At 48.8% G+C, this 27,151-nt stretch overlaps 1 protein-coding gene across 24 annotated transcripts in view; it reads left to right on the forward strand.

The window, feature by feature from the left end:
- Positions 1-27,151, forward strand: part of TJP1 (tight junction protein 1) — a 344,987-nt gene that overhangs the window by 183,089 nt on the left and 134,747 nt on the right. The window contains exon 1 of one of the 24 annotated variants that reach the window (XM_053271922.1): positions 22,561-23,437. The exons of 21 other annotated variants lie outside the window; for them this stretch is intronic. In XM_053271922.1, the coding sequence (XP_053127897.1) occupies positions 23,399-23,437 (39 nt within the window). In that variant the 5' untranslated portion in view covers positions 22,561-23,398. Of the gene's footprint in view, positions 1-22,560; positions 23,438-24,828; positions 24,847-25,110; positions 25,319-27,151 lie in introns of those variants that run through there. 2 more of the 24 variants (XM_053271923.1, XM_053271924.1) reach the window with 2 other exon arrangements.

Genomic DNA, 27,151 nt, shown 5'->3' on the forward strand with positions numbered 1-27,151 from the left:
GCATTCAACTTTCAACTTCTGAATTTATAATGCTGGAAACATTGGCCAGTATCCTGATGAATGATGCCCTTGTGCAAGCATCTTGTGCTGGCGCCAGAGTGTCGCACGAGCTAGTTCTTTAGCTTCTTTAGCTTTTTATAATTGTCAGTTTTAAATTGAACCTAATAATTGTAGTTTTTAATCTGACTTTTTAAAAAATAGTTGATTTTATTACTTTTATTGTATCTGTGTCTATCTCATTGTCGTGAGCCGCCCCGAGCGGTAGTGCACTGAAGGGGCGGGGTATGCATATTTTAAATAAATAATAATAAACAAGTCTGCATCTTACATTCCAGACTAGCCACCCAGGTGCAGGCTTTGGCATGCCTCACATGCGGTATTATTTATTTATTTAATTAATTTGAATTCTATACTGCCCTTCCAAAAATGGCTCAGAGCGGTTTACACAGAGAAATGATAAATAAATAAGATGGCTCCCTGTCCCCAAAGGGCTCACAGTCTAAAAAGAAACATAAGATAGACCCCAGCAACAGCCACTGGAGGGATGCTGTGCTGGGGATGGATAGGGCCAGTTGCTCTCCCCCTGCTCAGTAAAGAGAATCGCCACATTAAAAGGTGCCTCTTTGCCAAGTGTACAAGAGCACAAACTTGCGTGCAAGAACACAATCGCGAGCATCCCTGTAATTCCAGGTGGCTACATGATCTTCTTCTACTAGCACAACTTGTGCAAGCGCAGCGTTAGTCAGGATGTCAGCCACTGTGACTAGCCATGCCCATTGTTACGCTGCATTGACGCAAGGGGCCACTCGGCATTCAACTCCTGTTGTGCCCCCTGATGGCTGGCTTGCCCCTCTTCATCTCCCACTTTCTACAGGGAGCCCACCTCAGGCTAGGGCCCAGGTTGCATGCTGACAGGCCCAGTGCTCCATTTCCTGTGGTGGAAGAGCAAGCCCGTGCCACTCTCCTCCCCAGTCCACATACCGTGGCGGGTGTGGCCGTGGCCGTGGCCAAGCTCTCCACATAGATAGCTTGCCTCACCCATTTTCTTACGGGCACCCCCCAAATGAAATAATGCAGGGGTTCTCAAAATTGGGTCTCTCAGATGTTGTTGAGTCCGAGGCCTCTGGCCATTGTGGCTGTGGATGATGGAAATCGTAGTCCAACGTTATCTGGAGACCCAAGCTTAAGAACCCCTGTTATAACAAAGAATTAGATCTTTATCTCCGGGGATGTTTAGTGTTCCCTATTCTTTTTTCACAGCATGCTTTGCATTTTTATTTTTTTAATATTGCTGCAGACCACTGGAGCATCAAGAGAAAAATAGCAATTGAGATTTTATTTTCCAAAATGGGCATTCCTCAGCTGAGGCTCTCGCCCTAAATTTGCTTAGGACGGAGGTGGGGTATTTCTCTGCTGTGAAACACTAAACAAAGAGAACAGGAATTTCAAAGCAATCTGGCAGCAGGAAAACCACCACACCCTAGCAAAACAGACGCACGCCAGGGCAAAAACAGGGTTGCTGTTGCTCAGCCGTTTTTTGTAACAACCCCGCTTTGATCTGGATCATGAGAAATGCTGTTTTCAACTTGGGAGTTTTTCTGCTTTGGTTTTAAAATAGCCATTTCTAAATTTATTTCCCCAGACTCTGCAAGTGATCAATAAGTTAAACTGGTGTCCTGGGAACATGATTTGCACACTGCAGTCTTAAGCATGCTGGTTGTGATCCAGAAGCACTCTGGCACACCCAGGACATTCTTGGCATTTCTGATGTAGTTGCTCCTGCTCTTGCTCTTCATCCTTCAAGCAGGGTCCTAAGCCCAGACCACTGCTGTAATTATGTACATAGTTTCAGTGAAAAGTAGCCTACTGTGTAAGCTGACCCTTAGTACATATAACTGAAACAAGCACATATCCCCCCCCCCTCGTCTATCCCTCCATCTCCCTCCCTGTCTGTTGCTGCCACCCCTGTGTTGAACTGTAGACTATAAGCTCTTCAGGGAACTGTCCTGGATTTACTGCTTACCTTAGACTGCAAAAACCAAGGCACTTGGGGCAGAACTGGTAAGTGTGGATGCGAGAAAACCATGCTGCAGGCCTGTGTTAGGAGGAGCCCTGCCAGGGAGCTGTACAAGCATGTAAGAACAGCCCTGCTGGATCAGGTCCAAGGCCTTTCTAGTATAGCATCCTCCTATCTAGTTTGCACACACAGGTTCAGAAATCAGGAGCACACACAGCTCCTGAATTGGGATGAACGTTTGCCCTATCCAGTTTTCAGTGATGTGAGCTGCCAACCAGCCAGCTTTCTAGTCCCAATCCAGTCTTAATTACACTTCACAACAGTCTTTGCCTGGGTAACTAGATGCAAAAATATGGATGCATAGACATTCAGCACAGAGATAAGAGTTACTCTGCTACAAGACAAAAACAAACACAGGTAGAAGAGGAATGAATAACTCCGTATGCTCCATCCAGTGGAAGACATTTAAGCTATTTAGTTATTATAATAAATTCTTTACATACTTTGGGTTAGAAAATGACCACAGGATCCCAATGTGTATTCAGGCAGCTTCAAGGGCCCGTGATCTGTCCGTAGTTTAAATTGTCTTTTAACTGAGATGATGCTACTGTCTAGGATAGAAGTTCCCAAACTTGGGTCCCCAGATGTCATTCAACTACAACTCCCATCACCCCCAGCCACAGTGACCATGATGGGAGTTGTAGTCTGATACATTTTGGGGACCCTAGTTGGAGAACCTCTGGTCTAGGATTTGTCAGTACATCTCTCCACCCGACCAGTATTGGAGTTCATAGTTCTACCACACAAATGCTGTCTGTGTAGGTTATGCCTGTTTCCTGTTTTGCTCTCCAAGGAGTTCTTCTCTAGAACCTGCCTCTGTTCAATGATCATCAGGGGAGACCCTTCTCTGAGTTCCCCTACCTGTTGAGATTAGGTGGGTGGGAACCAGTGAGTGGGTCTTTTTTGTGGTGGCACCCAGTCTGTGGAACACTCCTCCCTAGGTCAGCTATTCAGACATTACAGTATGCAGTACATACATTACGGTACCTGTACACATGTGCACGTCTTTGTGCAAAGGACTGTACAGTGCACATATGTTCATTAAAAAAATAAACTTGGGTACAGGTCCATCAATTGTATGGTACAGATAGGAAGTGTCCTGCTACAGATGTGTTCAGCATAATGTGCAAATAACTGAACCTGCATCCAGATCTGTACATGTGTACAATGTGCACAGATCGCACGTGCATTGAACATAACAATTGAATAGGACTCTGGTGTCAACAGTGTTGTTGTTTAGGCACCAAGGAAAAATCTTCAGTTTGCTCAAGCATGTTAACTCCATGCAGAGCATTATATTATTGTTTTCTTGGATGCTGCTTTTAGGGTTTGCTACCCTCCTACAAAGTTCCCAGGGCAGTTTCTAGAAAATAAGCAGCAGTAAAACAATATAAGTTTTATTTGTACTACTAATAATCTTGGGGGAAAGGCAGCTGGCAACCCAAGCTGAATTTCTGGCTGCCATGGGGTTTATTCTTGGACCACAACAAGAATAACTGAGCAAAGTTATTCCACATCGTGGAATAGTGGAATGGTATAGCAAAGTTATACCACATCCCTGCTAACTGAGCAAAGAGGCACCTTTTACCGTGGTGATTCTCCTTATTTAGCAGGGGGAGAGTAACTGGCCCTATCCACCCCCAGCAGTACTTCCAGTGACTGTGGCTGGTGTGTGTCTTATGTTTCTTTTTAGAATGTGAGCCCTTTGGGGACAGGGAGCCATCTTATTTGTTATTTCTCTTTGTAAACCGCCCTGAGCCATTTTTGGAAGGGCGGTATAGAAATTGAATTATTATTATTATTATTATTATTATTATTATTATTATTATTATTTATTTACTGAGCAGGGGGAGAGCAACTGGCCCTCTCCATCCCCAGCACAGCATCCCTCCAGTGGCTGTTGCTGGTGTCTGTCTTTTTTTTAGATTGTGAGCCTTTTGGGGACAGGGAGCCATAGTATTTATTTCTCTCTATGAAAACCACTTTGGAGACTTTTGTTGAAAAGCAGTACAGTGGTCCCTCGACTTACGAAGTTAATCCGTTCCGAACGCACGTTCGTAGGTCGAAATTTTCATAAGTCGAAAAGCGCACCCACGGAGGTCTGGAAACATTCGTAAGTCGAGGAAACCGCATCTAAAAATTCGTAAGTCGAGGAAGCCGCATCTAAACCGGCAACGACTTCCGGTCATTTTTGTCGTTCGTAAGTCGAAAACTTCCAATGTCGAGCAGTTCGTAAGTCGAGGGACCACTGTATATAAATATTTGTAGTAGTGGTGGTGGTAGGAGGGATCGGTGGTGGCTCATCCTAACCCCCATTCTAACCCCTAAACCCCTGCTAACTGGGCAAAGGGGCAACTTTTTAATGTGGTGATTCTCTTTATTGAGCAACATAGGAACATAGGAAGCTGCCATATACTGAGTCAGACCATTGGTCTATCTAGCTCAGTATTGTCTTCACAGACTGGCAGCAGCTTCTCCAAGGTTGCAGGCAGGACTCTCTCTCAGCCCTATCTTGGAGAAACCAGGGAGGGAACTTTGAAACCTTCTGCTCTTCCTAGAGCGGCTCCATCCCTTAAGGGGAATATCTTACAGTGCTCACATGTGGTCTCCCATTCAGATGCAACCAGGGTGGACCCTGCTTAGCTAAGGGGACAAGTCATGCTTGCTACCACAAGACCAGCTCTCCTCTCCAGCAGGGGGAGAGCAACTGGCCACATCCATCCCCAGCACAGCATCCCTCCAGTGACTATCTTATGTTTCTTTTTAGATTGTGAGCCCTTTGGGGACAGGGAGCCATCTTATTTATTTATTATTTCTCTGTGTAAATTGCCCTGAGCCATTTTCGGAAGAGCAATATAGAAATCGAATTAAAGAATGAATGAATGAATGAATGAATGAATATTAAATAACGAGGCAGTGGGGCGCCAAATGAGGTGCAGCAGCCTCTGGTTCCCGGCAGCTCCGGTTGCTCCTCCCTCTCTCCCGTCCTGCCCTCGTGTTAATGAGAGCCACACTTCCTGCAGGCTGGCTGTTCAGCAGGTAGAGCCTGCACAGCTCTACCTGAGGACTGGCCGGACTGCAGGCCGGGTGGATCTCCTTCACACCCGGGCAGGAAGGGAGAAAGAAGAGCCATGGGAGTTGCTTGGAGCCCGAGGCAGCTGCACCTCATTTACACACACACACACACACACACACACACACACACCTCACGCCTTGTTAGGACGAACCGCTGATGGATGTGGCCACCTGAAACACTCGTGCTCCAAAAGGCAACAGAAGCAACGTGCTTCTCAGCTGGCCCCGAGCGACTCCCAGAAAGACCAGCACAGAGCAAGGAGGATAAAAATAAACGAGACGGCTCTGCGGCAGGAGGGGGGCCATGCAGCCCGGCCGCGGCTTGTCTCCGCCGCTCCCCTTCATGATGTTGTACCATTTGGTGGCACACGGAATATAGATTGGCTTTGATGCAGAAGGATGCTCGGGATAGGAAGGCAGAGCAAACGTTGCAGCGCCTGTGCCTGATGGCTCGGCCCCAGCAGCGCTTTCCAATGAGGAATGTGTGTGTGTGGGGGGGTGTTTCTTGGAAGAGTACACACGTTTTGCTCACTCAGCATATTGAACCATCTTCTGCAGTGAAAGAGGCTGGTGGGGGCCAAGGAGGAGAGAAGCTGCGTGCAGCCTTGATCACAAGGAGGGGATCTGCAAGAAGATCCGAGGGGTGTGTTTGTGGGTCTTTTAAAAAGCAGCCACTACGTAACAATGCTACGTGAGATTTGTTCCACGTGGCTCAACTTAACACTCCTACTTAGCAACGTGAATTATCTCAAGCATCTTATAACCCCCATAGTGGTGCAGATGGGGTCTGGCTGATAGGGAATTGCCTGGGGCTACCTAATAAGCCCATGGCTACTATGGCATCTGAACCAGGCATGCCCTGGACTACACGTTTCGCATCCATGCGGCATCACCTTTATTCTAGACACAACTGAGCAGACCCAATTATTTCCCTAACCATATTCATGCTTTTGTGGTTGGTCTTCACTTCCTGTAGCATCCTGCGTATTCTGGTCGTCATCTTCTGACATTTCTCGAAATCTTAAGGCGAGATGTGTACCAACAGCTTCTCACATGATCCGCTGCTGGTAAAAGAGTGTCATCTTTGCCCCACATCTCTCACGACTATTCTTTGGGTGGGACAAGCATCCTACCCAACTTTGGAGCTAGGTCAGAGGAGGGGAAGGCGTCCATGTGGGAGGCAGGCAAAGGCTCTGGCCGGTTTCAAGTCACACAGGACCAAAAATCGAGAGTGTGCACAACGCCTGAAGCTGAGCAGGAAGCTTGGCCTACCCGGGTCATGCCCATGAGCCCAGCCCTCTGGTCTCTCTAGAGCACACAGGTGTCCGTCCCGGCCCATGAACACAAAGAGGCCATGCAGTCCCTGGCTTGCCGTTCCACACACGGCAGCTGCGCAGGCATCTCTTGAACTGTTGGCAACCAATTAGGACTCTTCTAATGCAGCTGGAAGGCCAAGAGCGAGCACTTTCCTGTTGCTTTGGAATTAGGGAAGGAGAGGGCAGGGAGGAGCTGGTACGTGAATGCTGCACCCAGCAAGCAGAGTCGCGTCATTTATTTATTTTTATTTATTTATTTTTACATTTTTATACCGCCTTTCGTTAAAAGAAAACCCCAAGGCGGTTTACAAAAATTAAAACATACAATAAAAGCAGTAAAAACATCAAGCCAAAAACATACATAAAAACAAAACAGCAGATAAAACACACACAAGAACAGCAGTAAAAAACGATTATGTAAAAGCCTGGGTAAAAAGCCAAGTCTTTAAAAGCTTTCTAAAAGCTGTGATGGAGTCCGAGGAACGAATGGCCACCGGGAGAGCATTCCAGAGTCTGGGGGCAGCAACAGAGAAGGCCCTGTCCCGAGTGCACGACAGCCGGGCCTCCCTCATTGTCGGCACCCGGAGCAGGGCCCCCCCAGATGTCCTAGTCAAGCGGGCAGCAACCCATGGGAGCAGGCGGTCCCTCAGATACCCCGGGCCCAAACCGTTTAGGGCTTTAAAGGTCAAAACCAGCACCTTGAATTGGACCCGGAAACAAACCAGCAGCCAGTGCAGCTCTTTCAAAATGGGGGTGATATGTTCCCAGCGGGCAGCTCCGGATAAAACCCTCGCTGCCGCATTTTGCACTAGCTGCAGTTTCCGGATATTCTTCCAGGGCAGCCCCACCTAGAGCGCGTTACAGTAATCCAGACGCGACGTGACTAAGGCGTGGGTAACCGTGGCCAGATCTGCCTTCTCGAGAAAGGGACGCAGCTGGCGCACCAGCTGAAGCCGTGCAAAGGCACCCCTGGCCACCGCCTCCACCTGAGCTTCCAAAAGCAGAGCCGGGTCCAGTAGTACCTCCAAGGTGCGTACTTGCTCCTTCAAGGGGAGTGCAACCCCATCCAGAACTGGTAAAATCTCCTCATCCCGATTGGCTCTTCTACTGACCAACAGTACCTCCGTCTTATCCGGATTCAATTTCAGTTTGTTAGCCCACATCCAACCCATCACGGCCTCCAGCCCCCGATTCAGGACATCCACCGCCTCCCTAGGATCAGATGACAAGGAGAGATAGAGCTGAGTGTCATCCGCACATTGCTGACAACTCAGTCCAAATCCCCGGATGACCTCTCCCAGCGGCTTCATGTAGATGTTAAACAGCATGGGGGACAAGACCGAACCCTGCGGGACCCCACAGGCCAACGGCCACGGGGCCGAGCAGTAGTCCCCCAGCACCACCTTCTTGACCCTCCCCTCAAGAAAGGACCGGAACCACTGCAACGCGGTGCCTCCGATCCCCATACTCAAGAGGCGGCCCAGAAGGATACCATGGTCAATGGTATCGAAGGCCGCCAAGAGGTCCAGCAGAACCAACAGGGACGCACTCCCCCTGTCTAGTTCCCGGCGTAGGTCATCCACTAGAGCGACCAAGGCAGTCTCAGTCCCATACCCAGGGCGGAAGCCAGATTGAAAAGGGTCCAGATAATCCATATCATCCAAGACCCTCTGAAGCTGGGACGCCACCACACGCTCCATCATCTTGCCCAGAAAGGGAAGGTTAGATACAGGTCTATAGTTGTCCAGGTTGGAATGATCAAGGGAGGGCTTTTTAAATAGAGGTCTTACCACCGCCTCCTTGACACAATTGTGTCATCAGCAAGGTACAATCGTGAAGGAGGCACTCCGGTTGTGCCGTTTCTTCCGGAAATGGGGTTGTGACAGGCCTCTCGCTGTTTTCCTGGAGAGTTTGCAGGGCCGCTCAAGAGGACTGTGGCTCAGGAGCGGCTGGTCATAAGGAACGCAGGGTGGGGTGGGGGGCAAAAGAGGCACAGCTGCCTCTGATTCCTGGCGCTGCATTTGCTCCTCTCTCTCCCACTGCCTGCAGACTGGCCACTTGTCAGGTAGAGCTACTCAGCCCATGCAGCTCTACCTGACAAATGGCCGCCAGCCTGAGGCAGGAAACAGAACTCTGGGGTGTCAGCCGTGCCTCTTTTGCCACCCCCGGCCGCTCCTGCTGTGGCTTAATGTCCCCTTTCTCCACCTATTCCCTCCCCTTCAGCCGAAATCCATTGTGGGAGTAAAAATAGCCTCTTCTTATCCCCAGGACATATCTCCTCAAGAATTGTAGACTTCCAAGTCCGCACTGTCTCAAAAAGACACAGGAAATTGTCTATGTAGTTATTGCCGTCTCCTACTTCCTTTCCCCCCTCCCCTTGTTATTCAGTGATGAAAAAGAAGTCAAAATCTGTGTAAATGATGGAAGAGACTTTTTGTTTCGCTCGGGGGGGGGGGGGGGGGAACGGGGACTCAGGCATGTACTCTGAAGTTGAAACGGAAGGGCTTCCGATGTTTGAGTGTGGCAGTGCGTAGATATCAATGGTGTATGTTTTGCTTGTTGGGGTTTGTGATTATTTAGTAAAGCACCAAGGAAGCAACCACTCCAGTTACGGAGTGCAAAGTTTAGTTGTTGCAGCTGTTTCAATCAATCATCTTTATTACGGTCAAAGACCAGCCCAGGATGTAATACAGATAAAAGATCATGCGGCAATTATATTAAAATTATTATAGGCTCAATTATCTTGAGTTGCAACTAAATTACTAAAAATTAATATACGATAATTAGACTATAAAATTATGATTAATAAAATACAACTCTAGAAATTGTGGGGAGATTAATAAAATAGAGATAAAGCAAGGGAAAGTATGTACATACAACTATTTATAAAAGTAAAAGCATCTAAAAAGTAAAATATAAGGCAAAATAGATAAAATGTGAAGTAAAACTATCGAAATAGTAGTTAAAATAGTAAAATAGTAAATAGTAAAACAGTAGTTAAAAATCTGCTACACGGATTATGGGCTGGCAGTCAGGGTCCAGCGGATCTTGCACGCTACCACGCAGAACCTGGCAGCAATGTATGTGGAGGTCTGATTTTCATCCGAGGCAGCATCTTGGTGTAATCTTGACTAGGGCGACCAGGGTATCTGAGAAGCAGAGCTAGTATGAGCTTGTCTCATCTGTCTTTATAAAAGGAACAAGAGTGGAGTGCATGATCTGTGGTTTCCACCTCCCCAGAGTCACAGGGGCAAAGCCTTTCTGTGAATGGGATCTTCCTGTATTTTCCTTCCAGCACGGTGGAGGGAAGGGCATGACAATGGGCAAGGGTGAACACCCTTCCGTAGATTGGTATTTCCAATTGTGTCAAATATGCAGAGAGGGAGACAGTGAATCTGAGACTATCCGAGGCCAGGAAGCCCTACTTAGATCCGCCTGATGTTCCGTGTCCAAGATCCTCTGCTTGATGGCCGTTTTCACCTTGTTCCAGCTCATAGCAAGCAAGAGGGACAGGGAGAAGCCCAGTAGTGCCACTTTGTTGTAGACTGCCCATTTCCAAGAGGACTGGAAATTGTCCTGCTGGGTTAGCAGGTCCAGGCCCCATGGGCAAAGAGCTAGCCTGAGCCAGTCGTTGAGAAGAGTCGTTCAAACTTTGGCCTCAACTTTTATCAGACCAGTTTCCAAACCTAGAGTGGCTTCGGAGACACAGCAAGGCACTTGTACGGTCGCTCATAGGTTTTTAGATTGGATACGTTCCAGTGTGGCAAGATTGGAGGGGGATCCTGGGTGGGCACCATATAGTAATTGTGCCAGCGGCTTGGCCTCATATAGTTTGAGCACTGCAGGTATGAAAGTTGCAGCTATTTAAGTAACATGCATGGAGATCACTGTAGAGTCTTTAACTAAATTGATTGATTTAACCCGGTGCCCTCCCTGCATACATTCCACCGCCCTCTCAGTGCCCCCAGTCCGGCCCTATTCATAGAGTAGAGGAAAGCAGGGACAGGTAAAGCAGACCCTTACTAGCTACCTCTACTCTCAGTGCCCCTAGTGGTCATTAGGATAGTTAGTAGAAAAGTTTAATGCACTGGAACTCCATCTCCAACATTGCTCAAAGAAGGGTAGAAATTCTCAATCATTGTTAGAACGGGATCTTTCTAAAGGGTGATTCTTTTTCAAAATAATAGTCGTGTAGGCATCATTTTGAAAAAGAATTGGCCTTTAGAAAGAACGTTTCATTTTGAGAGATGGTTTTTCTGCAGATTTCTACAGCAAACTAGAGAGTTGATGCTGCACAGTGCTTATAGTACAGGGATTCCGGAACTTGGGTCCCTGGATATAGTTGACTACAACTCCCATCTTGTCTGCTACAATCGTATTTAGCTATTGTGCTTGGGGGCTGATGGAAATTGTAATCCAACAATATCTGGGATCCAAGGTTAAGAAGTCCAAAATAAACTGCCCTGAGCCATTTTTGGAAGGGCAGTATAGAAATGAAATCAATCAATCAATCAGATAAACAAGGAATACATTGCAAGGCCTTAATACAAGAAGTTCCGGTAAGAACTAATTTGCCTACTTTCCTTTCACTATTTCAGCGTGGTGTAGTGGTTAGAGTGCTGGACTAGGACCGGGGAGACCCGAGTTCAAATCCCTATTCAGCCATAATACTAGCTGGGTGACTCTGGGCCAGTCACATCTCTCTCAGCCTAACCTACTTCACAGGGTTGTTGTGAGGAGAAACTTAAGTATATAGTACACTGCTCTGGGCTCCTTAGAGGAAGAGCGGGATATAAATGTAATAAACAAACAAACAAACAAACATTTGGTCCAAATCGACTAAGCAATTCACAAGTCAGCCTACTTGCTCCTCAAATGTTCATATGTCCACCATCTTGAATCGGGATGGATGACATCATTACAAACTACACCGTTGAGGTGTCCCTACAACTGTACCCAGTTTGGTTCATGTTGGTCCAAGCATTGCGAAGTTGATGGGGGAGGGGGAGGAGGACCCACACAGAGACACACAGAGAGAGAATGCTGGGTGATCTCATAAGCTTTCTTTCCATAAGGAAAGTAGGCTAAAAATGAAAAAAAGTATTTCTGCATTCGCCTGCATACTTTTGCTGGAAGCAGAGTGGAGGAAGATGCCATGCTGACAGTTTGCAGACGAAAGCTGTTCTAAACCCTTTGAGATGGGAAGTCTTTCTCAGCAAGGGCCATGCCTTTCCAGGGCTGGGGAACTGGGCGAATGACCAGCGGGTGCACCTGGGGTTAATACAGCAGTGGGCTGATGTCCAGGGCCTCTACACCACCTAGGGCCCCCAAATCCTCTTCTGTCCTAGATGGTGTGGTTGCCGTGCCACACCGCTGGACCACACTGTGCCAGGCGGCTGAACATGACTGAGACCTGTACCAGATGGCCGAGTATGGCCTCTGCTTTAAAGACAGAGGGGGTAGTGGGGAAAGAAATATGTGGGATGGGAATACGTTAAGTTGCATGTTGAAATGTTTCTGCTAATGCATAAATATACCTGTTTTGTAGAGGGATGATCTTGCTTCATTGGGGGTGGGAAGGCTCCAAAGGCCTTTAGGTCCAGGCTCCAAAATTACCTGGGTGCACACCGCTCTGGGTCTCTTGTAGACTGTTTGCAGGAAGGCCTGCCTGGCAGTGATTTTGTGCTATAGGTGTTGTCTCAGCAGAAAGCTGGCTCAGTTTTTTTCCTCCAGAGTTGTAATGTGTTCTGGTGAGTTGTGTGTATGTGTAAGGTTAAACTCTGTTTTAATTTTTATTGTTTTAAAGTGAATTATTTGCTGCCTTGGGGGTCTTTTCAACACACAAGTGGGTCAGATAAATAGTTTGCAATGAACTGTTTATTATATTTTTTAAACATTTATTACGGAGAATGACATGGAAACTAAACTTCCCTCTAGTCTAACAGTATGCAGACCATTGAGACTGGGGACAAATATTTTAATAAATAAATGATACGAGCTGTGGTCTGGAAGACTACTGATTCAGATCTTACCTCTTCTGTGAACATAGTGAGGCGCTTCACACAATTGGTGTGAAGCGCCAGGAGGGTCAGTGCGGGGAGGGTGGGTTTAGCCCGCTCTCCCCGCACATGCGCAGTTGCTGGTTGCTGGGCAGCTGGATCAGCCACCCAGACGAGCGACTGCTCCAGTCAGGTGATCCCACGCCCGGCCGCAGCTCTGTCGGGAGCTCCAGGGATCAGGAGGAGGGGAGCACTGCCACATGGCCCCCCGGACCCCCAACCCCAGGTAGGCACCGCACAAGTGCTCAGTGCATTCTGGAGTGCCCCCTCCCCTCTCCCCCCACCCTGAGTGTGCCAGCCGCGGCTGACACACGATCGGAAAAAATGAGGTTATTGGAGCGCTCATTCTGTTAACCTTGTTTAAGGGGAGGGGTGGTTAGGTTAGGTTAGGCTAGGCTAGGGGTTGTTGCTGCCAGGGAACCACCAGGCGTACCTGCGAGCCCAGTGGTTCCCACGGTTGATCAAATCCAGGTTGGCCACCGGTAGCCCAGTTTTGATCAATCGTGTGAATAGTTTCAGTAAGCGCCTTTAGGTTATGGAGACAATAATACCAGCCTCCCTTTCAGGGCTGTCGTGAAGATTGTTATGACCATAAATGTGACATCCTACATAAATGCAGAACATTAAGGTTAAGGTCACTTTCCAAAGCGCATTCATCTCATTGGAGAACTAAAATAGAAAGTATGGGCCTGCCACAAAATGTTGCAGTGCATCCCTTGTGTGCATGTGATACCCAAACCTGTAGCATGGTGAAATTTTTTGCCACCTTTCCCCCTCAGTCAGGTTGTGACTGTCTTGAGGGAAGGTTCTGTAAGCTGATAAACTTCCCACTCTCTTTGTCCAAGCCCTTCTTCCCTGCTTGCACCACTGAGTCCCATTTGTTCTGCCCACAAGTGCCCTTTAAGTCCGTGAACATTCTACTCCACTGAGTAACATTAGGGCAGTTTTGGGGGTGGATAGGTTGCCCCCTTAAGTTTTTATTCTTGTTTGTCAGATTTTTGAGAAGCCCACGTATCTGCGGGTTACCCTGCATCTGCTAGTGCCACCCTCTCACCTGCAGTTCACCAGTTATGTGTCCATAAAGATTGTAACAACTCTGGCTCTTTCAGGAATAGATATAAGAGATACATATGAATCTGCTTTTTGGAGAGTCATACTATTGATCCACCTGGTCCAGTATTGTCTGCTCTGGGTGGAGGTGGTTCTCTGGGATATTTTTGGGGAACTATTACCCAGACCTGCTGCCTGGAAGGCTTTTAGTTGGAGATGCTGGCATTGAGCCCAGGATCTTTTGCGTGGAAAGCATATATTCTACCGAACCATGGCCCCTCATTCAGATGAACAACCAGCCCACATCCTAAAAACTGATTAAACTTATAATAGCCACCATTAATATTAACCAGGGTTTAAATATTAATTTTAATTCCTGTTGCATCCACAAGCAAAAAATTAAAGAAGTCTGCCAACAATGAGGCTATAATGAGATTTCCTCCTTCCCCAGAGCAGCTGAAACAATCAGCAAAGATGCTAGCTCTTTTCCAAACCATTGCATTTCCTTCCCTGTTGCTGTCCTGTAATTCTCTTGATGTGTAACAGTAGACAAGCAGAAGATCAAAAAGCTATACTAAAAAGCCAGCTTTTGACACAGTTTTTAGAAGGAAAGTCTCTGTGGACCACCAAAGTTGGTTCCTTCCATCTCTAGGACTTCTGTATGCAGCAGCTAAATAGTGTAGCTTAATACTACTGATGTTATATTAAAATCACATGGTTACATGTATCACAATCAGTATTTCAATCAGCAGGAAGGAGGAATTAATCAATCCAAAAGAATACTATATATGGAGCTAAGTTCTTCTTGGCTAAAGCCACTCTATTAACAGGCGCAAAAAAGGAGGGTCACTGCTATAATTTATTTTTATTTTTATGACATTTACACCCTATTGTTATATCTACATCCTGCCTCTTTTACATGAACTCACAATGGAATACATCAGATGCTCAAGCAATTTTCCATCCACACACCTAACTAGACTCAAATCAAGCTCAGCTCAAGGTGTCTGTTAGCGTCATTTGTAGCTGTGGTGCTTATGAACAGATCCTTGTGTGTGTTTACAAATTCAAACACAAATGGGTCCACCGCCACACAATTTTTACTGAGCTCCATTTCCTTCTCTCCAGTCTTTCCAGAATCAGTTATCAAAAACAAAGAGAGAGGAGACTGCAAAGGTACAAGCCATGTCACTGATCAGCAGAATCCAATGAGAATCCAAGGGGTTCTCCTTGGGTCCCCAGATGTTGCCGGACTACAACTCCCATCATCCCCAGCCACAATGGCCAAAGGCAGGGGATAAATTCCCCCACCAGAAACATTGGAGACCACACAATAATGAGTAGGGTAGGAGTCTTGTCTAGTTTGGGAGCTGTGCGTCTTCATGTTTTCTGATCATGTGCAAGTAAAAACCAAGGCTGGAGGTGTCCGCAGTGCTTGTCTGCTAGGCTGCCACTGGGTACGAGGGAGCCTAGCCTCCCTAGAATGGGACTCCTGCCTCATTCAGCAGCTGGGTGCAGCTTCTGGGTCGGACGGAGCTGCCACTTAACAGACAATCACTGTCGGTGCCTCCAGCTTGTGCTTTACTCACACACAAGCAGAAAATGGGAGCACACACAGCTCCCGAACTAGGGTGGGACTCTTGTCCTGCTCTGTTTGTTATTGAGTGAACTGGCCTTCTGTCTGGCCATTGTGGCTGGGAATAATGGGAGTTGTAGTCCAACAACATCTGGAGACCCAAGTTTGAGAACCCCTGCATTAAGTCTCATTCCTACTCCAAAGGGGCAACTGACATAATTAATTCAGAGGAAACCCAAATGTCAGAGTGCATATGGCTCATGCTTCCCGTGAGTAAACATGCATCATTTGCTCTGCAGCCACTCTGCTTGCTAAGCTCCTGTGAGATAACATGGAAGGCCATTTGGATTATCCTTTGGACTAATTGAGTGAGTTGTCCCCTGACTGGCAAACCATCCTCTGCATGCCTTTGAGGTCTCTTCTCTCCTTGCCTTGGCATTGGGTACTGCCCCATTTCCCTCCCCCTACCATCGGTTTTCCACAACAATTCTCTATTGGATCCCATATCAAGTCGCTTTGTAAATGTCCATATCAAATATCAAAAACTGGAACATGATGCTGAGAAACTCAATATGATTAGGTTGAACTTTCTAAAGCGATAGAATTGTTCGTGAATACAATAGCTAAGTGTCGTACTGGCTGTAATGTTGTGGTGCTGATGTGGGGTGGGGAAAGGGGTCACAGTACACTGAGGAGCATTTGAAACTTCAACCCAAGTTAAAATTTGTTAAGAAAAATATATCAGGAATAAATAAGAAACAAAGCTGGAACATAATGCAGCTGTGGGATCTGTACGACACTGGCTTCATTTCTAAGAAGGGAAACGGTTGGGAGCTACTTCTAACTAGCTTTCTTCCTGTTTGTGAGCTGGCTGTGGTTCCTCAACAGTGAGGGAAAGGCACTCTGTGCATGCTCAAAGGGCAAGCCCATGTAGAGTGTGAATTTAGGCCCAGATCCTTTCAACAACTTTAGGGTTCAGCTCTAGGTGCTATCCTCTCTGATCACGTGTCTAGAGCTGAGCCCTAGAGTTGTAGAAAGGATCTGGGCCCAAGTTCACACTCTGCATAGGGCTACCACTGAAGACTAGGAAGCTGCAACTGGTGCAAAATGCAGCTGCAAAAATCCCAGCTGGTACAGGATTCTCAGCATGTTGAAGTGTAGCTGCATTGGCCACCAATGTGTTTATGGGTGTGATCAAAGTCCTGGTTGACCTTTAAAATCCTACATAGTCTAGCCCTAAGGTACTCAAATGACTGTCTTCTCCCATATGAATCTTCCCACCCTATAAGAACAGTTAAGAGAAGCCCTTCCATGAGTTCCAACACCTTTAGAAGCATATCTTAAGGCCATGTGGGGGGTAGCTTTTTCTGTAGTTGCCCCCACTCTTTGGGACTTCCTTCCACATGAGATTTGTATGGTTTCCCGCTTAAGCTGAAGACCTTCTTCTTTCTCTTAGTCTTTGGATAAGTCTCCCAGAGTCTGGGATTTTGTCCTTCCTCTGTAAATATAAGAACTGACCTTGGTATATAGGAATGATTGGACTGTATGTGACTCTGCTTTTGATATTGATATATACACAAACAAACATACAGCTGTGTTGGGTTAAAAGGGGGGGGTGATCTCTTTAGGCAGCACACAGTCCTGGAAAACAAGAGATTTCTGGGAACCTTTACAGCTTGTGACCTCTTGCATTTTCTTGATTCAGAGGCAGATTTCCTGTTTGTAGCCCCAGCCCTTTCCTTCCTGTTCATTCCAGCAGGGCTGGAAGTCAAAACGGCAGAAACAAAACAAAACATTGCCATTGTTTCAGTATACCCTGGCATCTGTGCGGTTCAGTGTTCTTGGGGATTTGGGTGTTCTTCCAAAAGGCCCACAATGCTTTCAGACAAGGACTGCCAGAGGAAGTCCAGCCATGCCATGGATTTGGGGTGCTGTGAAGGTGTGTGAGACGGGGCACAGCCTCCTGGGAAGTTTCTGCTACACAACCCCCATCCTGTTCATTCCAATAGGGCTTGTGCAGTAGAGCTTCCCCATGGATTGTACACGATCTCGTTTAGTGGGAGAGGGAGGCCTTTCGATGTTTCCACCCCAGGCACTTGACTAAAGGGTCTAGGACTGGTCCTGCAGTGCGTTCCTTCAAATGAGATGCATCAAGAAGGGCCCCAGGTATATAAATGCAAATTTGTTTATTTGTTTGTTTGTTTGTTTGTTTATTACATTTGTACACCGCCCCAAGCTTTCGTCTCTGGGCGGTTAACAATAGTATAAAACAAGTTAAAATATATACAAAAACTTAAAAGAGTTTAACAATTTAAAAACCAGCCACAAATTAAAACCTTAGAATTTTTAAAGAACAGAAAAGGCTTGGGTGAAAGGGTGGGTTTTCAAATGCTTCTTAAAAATGCAATGCCTTAACATCAAATGCAGAATTCCCCCATATGATGGGAGTTGAATTCGTGCTTTGTTTGAGGGGTATCGTGGCAAGCTTCAGTCTGAGAAACAAAAACTTTGGTCCCTAAATAGGAGTCTGAATGGACATGTGCTTACCAAGAGTGAGTGCAGCATAGCAGGGAAGAGACTGAGGCTGAGCTACAAAGCAAGAATTCCCAGGTTCAAGGTTCACCTCTGCTATGAACTCACTAGGGGGCTTTAGGGAAGCCCCTGGCTGTAATTAGGGATGTGCATGAACCTGTTCGGAGCACCTTTTACGGGCCTCTGAACAGGTGGTTCGGAGGCTCGAAGGCAGTGGCGGGGAGGCAACTTTAAGGGCAGGGGAGGGTGCACTTCCCCTTCCCTCCCCTCCCCTCCCCACAGCACTCTGTTTATCAAGAGTCCGTTGGGGCGGCAGCATACCTCCCTGCCACCCTGTTCCCTCCTTGGCCGGAAGTGCCGGGTGCGTGTGTGGACTCCCTGGTGCCCCATTTACAAATGAAGTGCTGCGGGGGGGGGAGAGCAGGGGGGGAAGTGCACCCCTCCCCCGCCCTTAAAGTTGTCCTACCCCCACCTCCGGCCCGGCCCCTGCCGGTTCTGTGCACATCCCTAGCTGTAACATGGGAGCACGTCCTTCTCTTCCAGGGCTGTTGTAAAGATCACATCAAGGTAACAGGGTTGTTCACACGAAAGGGCAGCTTCTCCGCCGACGAGTGCTGGGAGTGCAGGCCGTGTTCCCAGACAATCTGCGCTGCGTGCCGCAGCACGCAACTCCGGAGGCCAGGACTCACTGCGTAACACATTGGGGGATTCCCCTAGGAGATGGGCCCTCTAGCCGCCTTCTCTGCCTCCGCTGGGGCTAAACACAGCCACAGCGAACACACAGACCCGGAGCCCAGGTGAAGGGCTCGCTTGAGCCCTGAACCCTGGCTAAGAGCCAGTTTGGGCCCGATCCCAGCGGCTCTCATGCCCAGCCTAACCCAGATCTGGAATAGCCTCAAGACCCGCAGAGTGCTTTCCGCACACACAAAGTGCTATACAAATGCAAAGTCTTATTTTTCACAGATCACCATGGGGCGTCATCCACTAGGAAACCTTCCAGCATGAGTCCCGTTTAAAGAAAGGAGGGACTTGTTTGCCACGGATGGGAATGGCAGAGAATGAAGTCTAGTTCCAACTATTGGAGATGTCGTAAGGAAGGAGCTACATTACACTGTGTGTACCGGGAATGTCAAGCCATATGAGGTTTTATGGGGGAAGTAAGGAGACGGGGGTTCTGGCCTGATACCTGTCCTGCAAGGAAGTTGAGGTCGGTCATTATCTGACACTTACTTCATGGAAGCAATGTTTGGGACACAGCAACTGGGATATGAGCCTGGCTCAGACCCAGCTGGCTGGGCCTTTTTTGTAGTGTGTGTTGGGGGGAAGGGTACCACTAAAATAACAGAAGGTGCAACCTCTCCATGCAAGGGCTAAGAAAAGCAGAGAAATGAGCTGAGTGATTTTTCTCCCACACACAAAAGAAAGCTTGCACATTATCTATCTATCCATCCATCTATCCATCATATTTCTGTACCGCCTGACATGTGCATACCTAGGTGGTGTACATAAGTTAAAATACAACAAATAAAAACAGGATAAAACAAAACAATTATATGAAACCAATTAAAGTTAATTAAAAGCCCGAGAAAACAGGTGCATTTTAAGGGTCCTTTTAAAAACAGACAGAGATGGAGAAATGCTGGTTTTAACAGGGAGTGCTATAAGGAGTGCCCATCTCACCCATTCATTCTCTTACAGCCTGGTGGAGGGGAGAGGCCACGTGGATTGGAGTGGTGGCCCAGAAAATGTTTGAACCAGGTCACCCGAGTGGTTGAAGGATCTAAAGTGATATAAGTGTGGTGGTTTTAATTAGTGTCTTTTGCAACTAGGGAGGAAGTAGCATTTTTTAAAAAAGGGATAACTTTAACAGATTTCAAGACAAAAACAATTTGGAAAGTTGTTGCGAAGGAAATGCTGAAAAGAGGGAAGAGAAGTTCACAGACAGCCCTTGAGACCAGGGATTCCTAACCTTGGGCCCCCAGATGTTGATGGACTACAACTCCCATCATCCCCCACTACAACAGCTGAAGGGATGTGATGGCCATTATAGTCCAACAGTAGCTAGGGACCCCAGCTGTCTGGGCTGCTGGCCCTGTGTGCCCATTGCAGCTTGGGATGCTTCAGCTTCTCTGACCACACTATGCCCACCCTGCACTCTTTACTCTGGCTGGTTATTACAGAGCAGCTCATTTGAATTTATTAATGTATTTATTTAATATTTTTTATACCGCCCAAAACTTAAGTCTCAGGGCGGTTTACAACAAAACAAAACAAATGACAACAGAAAAGTTAAAACATTCGTTAAAATAAATAACAGAAAAAATTAAAACACTAGTCAAAATAAATGACAGCAGAAAAAGTTAAAACATTGCAGCAATTGAAGATAAGATGGTTGGTTTCCAAGGCCTGGAATTCTGTAGGCCCCCTGGCTGCATGCAGATGTTATCTCAACCTGGTGACTGTCTCATTTGCACTTCAAAGAGAAATGGTCTCCTTCCTACTATTCAGCTTCTGATCCCATCCCCACCTTACAAAATGCTTGAAGAGCCAGCTGTTCTGGGCTAGCGATGTGGGTCCTCAGCTTTGCCAGTAGGAAATACCAGGATGCCATGGAAGGCCTGCTCCAGCTAGTACATCTGTCCACGAGGTCATCATGAAAAAAGAGCCTTGCAAACCCTTTATTTATTCTATATTTTATATCCCGCTCTTCTGCCAAGGAGCCCAGAGCGGTGTACTACATCCTTAGGTTTCTCCTCACAACAACCCTGTGAAGTAGGTTAGGCTGAGAGAGAAGTGACTGGCCCAGAGTCACCCAGCAAGTCTCATGGCTGAATGGGGATTGGAACTCGGGTCTCCCCAGTCCTAGTCCAGCACTCTAACCACTACACCACGCTGGCTCTCTTTAGGGCTGTGTCTAGGCCCAAAATTATAAACGCCCCAGAGCTTGAAATATAGTAAGCTGCATTTTTTGCAACTTGCAAGACTGTGGGTGGTGCAACTAAATAGGAAAAACAACAACCCTACCACATTGGTGTGGTAAGTCCTGTCACTTGGTTGGTGTGTGTCAGGAATTTTTAAAATATTATTTCCAGTACTCTCCTTGCTGAAAGAATACCAGCTCCACATGAGCAGGAAACTGTTGAAAGTTTTCTTTAGAGGTGAGCCATTATTCCTAATGATGCTGTTTTAAAGTGCAGATGTTCAGGCACCACAAAGATTTTGCCTTGAAATCAACAATTTCAGTGGTGTGCTATGAGGAACAACACAGCAGCTCTTCTCTGATCTGTTGGTTGTGCCAAATGTCCATGTTGCAACCCAATCTCAGCCTCTCAGAGAAGAAAAGCAAAGCCCCATGAAGCTCAAGCAAATACCCTGCCCCCTTAACTTGGTAAACTGTGGACAGGCCAGTCAATCTCCAGGTCAGAAAGAGAAGCAAGAGGGCAAGCCTGGATTCTGTACATTCGTGGGGAACCCTGTAAGCACAAGGGTTCTTGGAGGAGACAGGCTCTCTAGTTCCCTGGCAATGTTATTTTCTCCCCACCCACACTGAAAAGTTTCCTTTGTACAAATTGCTTTCAAAAGTTACTACCGTGTTCCCCCGAAAATAAGACAGTGTCTTATATTAATTTTAGCCCCCCAAAATGCACTAGGGCAATTAGCGGTACATCAGAAATTACTGCTAGGTCTTACTTTCGGGGTAGGTCTTACTTTCAGGGAAACATCCCTGTCTGGCATCAAAGTGACATGAAGTTGATGGTGATATTATATAGCTTGCACTGTACTGATTGCTACAACAAATATCTATATACCGCCCTTCCACCAAAGTTCCCAAAGTGCTTTACACAGAAAAATAAATAATACATGAATAAGAGGGCCTCCTGTCCCCAAAGGGCTCACAATCTAGATCTGCTAGCACAGGGGTGAAGGGGTGACCAACCTGAGGCTCCCCCAAACTGTTGCTGAACTACTGCCACGGTGGGGTTGATGGGAGCTGTAGTCCAACTGCAGTCTCCTGTGCAAGCATGGGACATCCCATTTTGTGCCAGAGCTCTGCATGCCAGCCTCTCACCACGTTCATTGGGCCTTACTCCCAAGCAGGTGTACCTAGGGCTGCAGCCGTTTGCCTTGCCTCTCATGTCATGCTGCACACAAGGATGCTTCCTATCTGTTCATTTTCAAAGTGAACCGAAGAACAGGCCCCTCAAATGCAGGGGGCAGCTAGGACGCCTACTGCTGTGAATGAGAGAACAGACTGTAGGCGTGTTGACCACCTGGTGTGACTCGGGCCAGGGCAGGCTGTAGCTAGGGGAAAGGGGGTCTAGGCTCTCCCTGGCAGCCCTTGGAGGGAGGGAGAGGAATAAGAAAACAGGGAGGGGTGTTGCTGGAGCCCAGGGGTTCTCGGATAAACCCATCCACTCCGTCGTAGGGGCCCCATCATGTCCCGCGGCTGTGTAAGCAGGCCCCTCCCGCTGCTGGGGTTAGGGGGCTCCTCCACCAAGTTAGGGACTTTTCGGGTTGCAGGCAAAGGCATCCCGGGGGCCAAGGGGCCGCGACCATGCAAGAAGCGTGCGCGCGCTCTGGGGTGCTTCGGGGGAGAGGCAAGCCAAGGCTCATCGTTGCCCTTGGCTGGAGGATCCGCCCGCCAAGTTTGCAAGCAGCCGCCGCCGCCGCCCGGGCAGCGACGGAGCTCCTCCGGCGGCCGGGTGGCGCGTCCCTGCTGCTCGCGGCTCCAGCCTCCCTGCCCTCCTCCTCCTCCTCCGGCCCCTGCCTCGCAGGCAGCAGCTGGGCGCCTCTCCCGCCCGCCCGCCTGCCTCGGCCTGATAGGCTCGCGCCGGCCTGGAAACTCGGTGCCCCAGTCACCGCCGCCAGGGTCTGCAGCCCGAACCAAAGCGCGGGCCAGGCGAGGGGGAGCCGGCGCCAAGCCGCGCGCCCCGCACCGAAGCCGGCTCGTCGCCATCCTCTTCCTCCTCCTCCTCCTCCCCTCTCCGGCGGCTCGGCGCGCTCCTCGCCAGGCCAGCGGAGCTTGCAAGCGGCGGCGGGCGAAGGAGCTGGGCTGAATCGGCTGGCCGGGGCGCGCTCTCTCTCCCCTGCGCGCCCCCCGCCCCCCGCGCGCCATTCCCCCTCCGGGGAGGAGAGCGGATGGGCACTCCCAGCAAGAAGGAGCCGGGCATGTCAGTGGCTGCGGCGGCGGCTGCTGCTGGGCGAGGGGGAGCAGCAAGGAGGCATGTAGCCGCCGCCGCCGAGGGGGGAAGCGGCAGGAGCAGCTAGCCGGCCGCGGCCATCGCGGGCCTCCTCCTCGCCGGGGCCCCTCTTGCAGCAGGGGCGCCCCGCCGCAGCAGCCCGCACGGACTTGAGCCGGCGTCCCCGCTCCGCCGCCCGCGCGCACTTGGAGCCAACTTGCCCGGGCTGGGGAGCTGCTGGTGCTGCTTCTGCTCCTCCTGCTCCTCTTCTCCTTCCTGGGCGATGTTTGTTTGGGCAGCCGCGTGAGCATCAGGAGGAGGAGGAGGAGGAGGAAGGGCGGCCCCAGCAGCGGCGGCGGCAGAAGTTTGGCGGGGAGGGCGGTGCGCTCTCGCCCCCTCCCCCGCCCGGGTCTCCTCCCCTCCGCCGGCCAGGAGCAGCCGCCGGTCCCTGGACTTTCACCCGGAGCGAGCTGGGAGAGCCGCGCTCCTCCCGCCGCCGCCGCCGCCGCCTCCGGGGACGGGAAGGAAACAAGATGTCTGCCCGAGCCGCCGCCGCCGCTGCTTCCACCAAGGTAAGCGGCACCACCAGCAGCCGCCGCCTCGGCTGCCCGCCTCGCCCGGGAGGAGGCCAGGCCCGGCCAGGCCGGAGGCCCCGGGGGAGAAGAGGCGGGCCGGGGGGCGCGCGCGGCGCTCCGGGGAGGGGGAGCCCTCGAGGGCGCCTCTCCCGCCTGCCCCCCACCCCCTCCCCCTAGTTAGAAGTGGGCCGCTTTGTCGTGGGGCTCGGGAAAGTGTGCCGTCTTGGGGAAGGGTCCCGCTTTTCCTCCGACCCGGGTGGGCGGCCGGGGGCTAGAGCTTCTCAGCGATGCGGGTGGAAAGGGGGCGGTTCGCATGGCGGCCCCTTCCCTCTCCCACCACTCGGGTCCATGCGTTCCCACGTGCGTGCGGATGGGGGAAACCGGGATGCCCCCTCCCCATTCCTCTTCTTAGTTCAGGAATTGAGGGGCGTGGGGAGAGCTGGACCCAACTGAGTTGCGCTTTTCAGGCTTCTGGTTTCTTTAGTCTCTGCAGCGCCTCCCCCCCCCCACACCTGTTGGATGAACAGCTGGTTGGTCCACTGGCGAGAGATGTTGCAGAGCCCGGTGGGGGTGGGGAGAGCGGGATGGGATCACGGGTCAAGCGAGATGCTCGGGCCACGATCCGAAGCTCCAGTGAGCTTTCCTCTCTAGGTCAGTGTGCTTAGGATCGCAGTCTGGCCCCGCGTGTAACTGGCCTGGATGGAAGTTGTAGGGCTTACCCCCTAAGCGAGCAGACTGAGGGAGGCTTGCAGCCGCCTTTGCCCGTTCTGCCTGCTGCCACTTTAGCACCCAGCAGCCAGCTCTTAAAGTTGCTTTTGCAGAGTTGGAAACTTTCTCCAGACCAGTGTGCTTTAACAACCTGGATTTGGTGGAAGAGGCTGGCTGTTGTGTTGCGGCTTTGCCTTTAGAAAAGAAAAGAAAAGAAAAGAAAAACCCTTCTGTTGCAACAGCAGGATTTGCTTGGGGAGGCTCAGCTCCTAGCCAGATTGCATGTTGTTTCTATCCAGGGTGTGAATGGAAATAATTTCCAGGCACGTGGTGTGTGGGGAGGATGTTTTTTGTTCTCCAAAAGGACGTGTCCTTTCTCAGGAATTTCACATCAGGAATTCCTGAGACTGAAACCGCCGGTTGTGAAACCTCTGAAAGTCAGGATTGCTCAGGAACTCCTTCTGAATCAGCTGCTGCTGCTGCCTGAACTGCCAATACGTGTTGGGTGGGGCTAGGGAGCCCTTGGGAAACGCCTTCAGGAACCTGCCTGTGCGCCACCTGCTCGGTAGGCGTGTGTGCTGGTGGATACAGGTGGATGTGCTGGGCTGTGATCTCCCTGACTCTTTTTTTCCTTCCCTGGGAGAAGGGGGTGGAGCTGAGACGTCCAACAGGTTCTTCTTGATGCATGAAAACTAAAGGTACGGCTGGAAACGCCTTCTGAAGATGGGAAAAATATGCCGCCTCCTCTAGAACGACCAAGGACCCCTGGACACTTTTACATTCTGTTTAGGGTTGTACTTTGAATTGCGGAATCGTTCGTACCTGGTGTGCGCTATTGCTAGAACCCTGATGTGAAGTGTGCTCTCTCTCCAGTGAAACGATGCAGTTTCGGTCTGATGTCATCTCTTGAGTATGTACTCACACCTGAACGTGCGCTGCTGGAGACTGCACTAATGCCGTAGCGTTGCCACTTGGCTGGAATGCCTGGCAGTGGCGTTGGTATCTGGTGGCACTGGCGAAGGCTCATTTTCGAATGAGGATTGGCTAGGATTTCTGAAGTGTATCTGTAACTTCTTAGTTGAGTTCTGTGTCTGTGTGGGAATGCTTGCAAAGAACATTCTGCTAACACACCGAGAAGCACAGAGATAGTCAAAGAATCCATCTGACTTGGTAACTTGAAAAATATGTGTATTTCTTACATCTTTTGAAACCAGTTAGTATAACTTTCTGCTTGTTTTGCCAAACCCATTTCTTTGGGATTAAATGATATATTTTCTGTACAACTGTTGTGTTTTGAAACCTTGCTGTGCAAAGGACAGGGTTGGATAAAATCCCAAACGTTCAAATATTGAATGTGATAACTAGAAATATCTGAAATACATTTCAGCTTGTCTCAGAGCAGCAAATAGAGCTCATTTAAAACATTGCATGCAACCAGCTAATAAGCGAATGTGCTTGTTGGTGTTTGCCTCGCCGGATGCTACGTGTGAGAGGGAGGTGGTGTTGCTGCATTGCCATGTAAATATGCTGGGGGGGGGCACTGCTCTGTTTGGGCCTTTGTGTTGCTCATTGTTCTGTAGTAAGGAATGTTCTTGGTCCTTCCTGTGTTTCATTGTGTGATTGGAGAATAGGATGCATTTAAAAAGAGAAAAAGTAGAACAGTGGATTTGAACTGCTGACTTGCAAGCGATGTTAGCAGACGAGAAATTCCTGTTACATCCCCACACCAGGTGTTAATGGTTGCATATCTGAACAATAATAAAGGAAGTAAACCTTTATTTGTTTATATTATGTAGAGCCAGCGTGGTGTCCTGGTTAGAGTGCTGGACTAGGGCCGGGGAGACCCGAGTTCCAATCCCCATTCAGCCATGAGACTTGCTGGGTGACTCTGGGCCAGTCACTTCTCTCTCAGCCTAACTTACTTCACAGGGTTGTTGTGAGGAGAAACTTAAGAATGTAGTAGTACACCGCTCTGGTCTCCTTGGAGGAAGAGCGGGCTATAAGATGTAATAAAGAAATAAACAAACCCCAAACAATGTCCTGGTTCACACAGTAGTTTGAATCAAGGTATGATGTAGGTTACTGACATTCATGTTGAAAAGCGGTATATAAATATTTGTCGTATTCGTAGTGTGATTTTGTGAATCCACACCAAGGTGGTTTATGACCCAAGATGAAACAGATTTCTTGGCCTTGGTGTGGGTTCACACAATAATACTAATGTTGGTATTAAACCTACATTAAACCCACATAAAACCTAAATTTGAACAATGTTGCAAACCAGGCCATTGATTTAAAAGACTATTAAATGGCTTGGTCCAGATGTAATGGGAAACAATAGTTTTCCACTGTGTAAACGAGTCTGGGAGAACTGTTAACTGTATTAAACTATGGTTTGATCCTGGTTCTAGTTAACTGTAGTAACCACAGCTCCTCCAAGTTTGTGTGAATGTAGACACTTTAAATTTCCTCCTTGTGAAACTTGTTAAAATGCACACGTTTTCAGCCTCTTTTTCTTATAGAGCTAAACCATGGCTTCTTGTTATATGTGAACTGGGTTTAAGGTTAATCTGATTCAGACTAGCAGTGTGAAACTTGGTTCCCACTGATGTAAGACTACCTCAACCCACAGCAGTTGCCCAGTGCTGAAGATGGGGTGTGCACAGCCAAAGTTTACGTGGTAGGATAGTGTTTCTGGGAAGGGAATTGCTGCCACAAGTTTCTTCTGCTCCGCTCCCCACCGGCATCCCCACATAATTCAAATGGGTGCATGAGGGAGCTTGCACAAGGGAGCTTGGCGGAAGAAACACTTGGTCTTGAGAAAGTTAAATAGGACCAAAAAATTGAAACTGGGGGAAAGAGGGCACTCCTGAGCACTAATGTCTTATGCTTCTGGCACAACTGCAGCCACATCCCGGATGGTGACCAGAATAATAATGGAAGCATTAGTAGATGGCAAAGTTGCATTTTCCCTGCAACAGCAAATTGCAGCTTGGAAGCTGC

The sequence above is a fragment of the Hemicordylus capensis genome, chromosome 10, assembly GCF_027244095.1.
Source record: "Hemicordylus capensis ecotype Gifberg chromosome 10, rHemCap1.1.pri, whole genome shotgun sequence".
In the NCBI taxonomy this organism is placed as follows: domain Eukaryota; kingdom Metazoa; phylum Chordata; class Lepidosauria; order Squamata; family Cordylidae; genus Hemicordylus; species Hemicordylus capensis.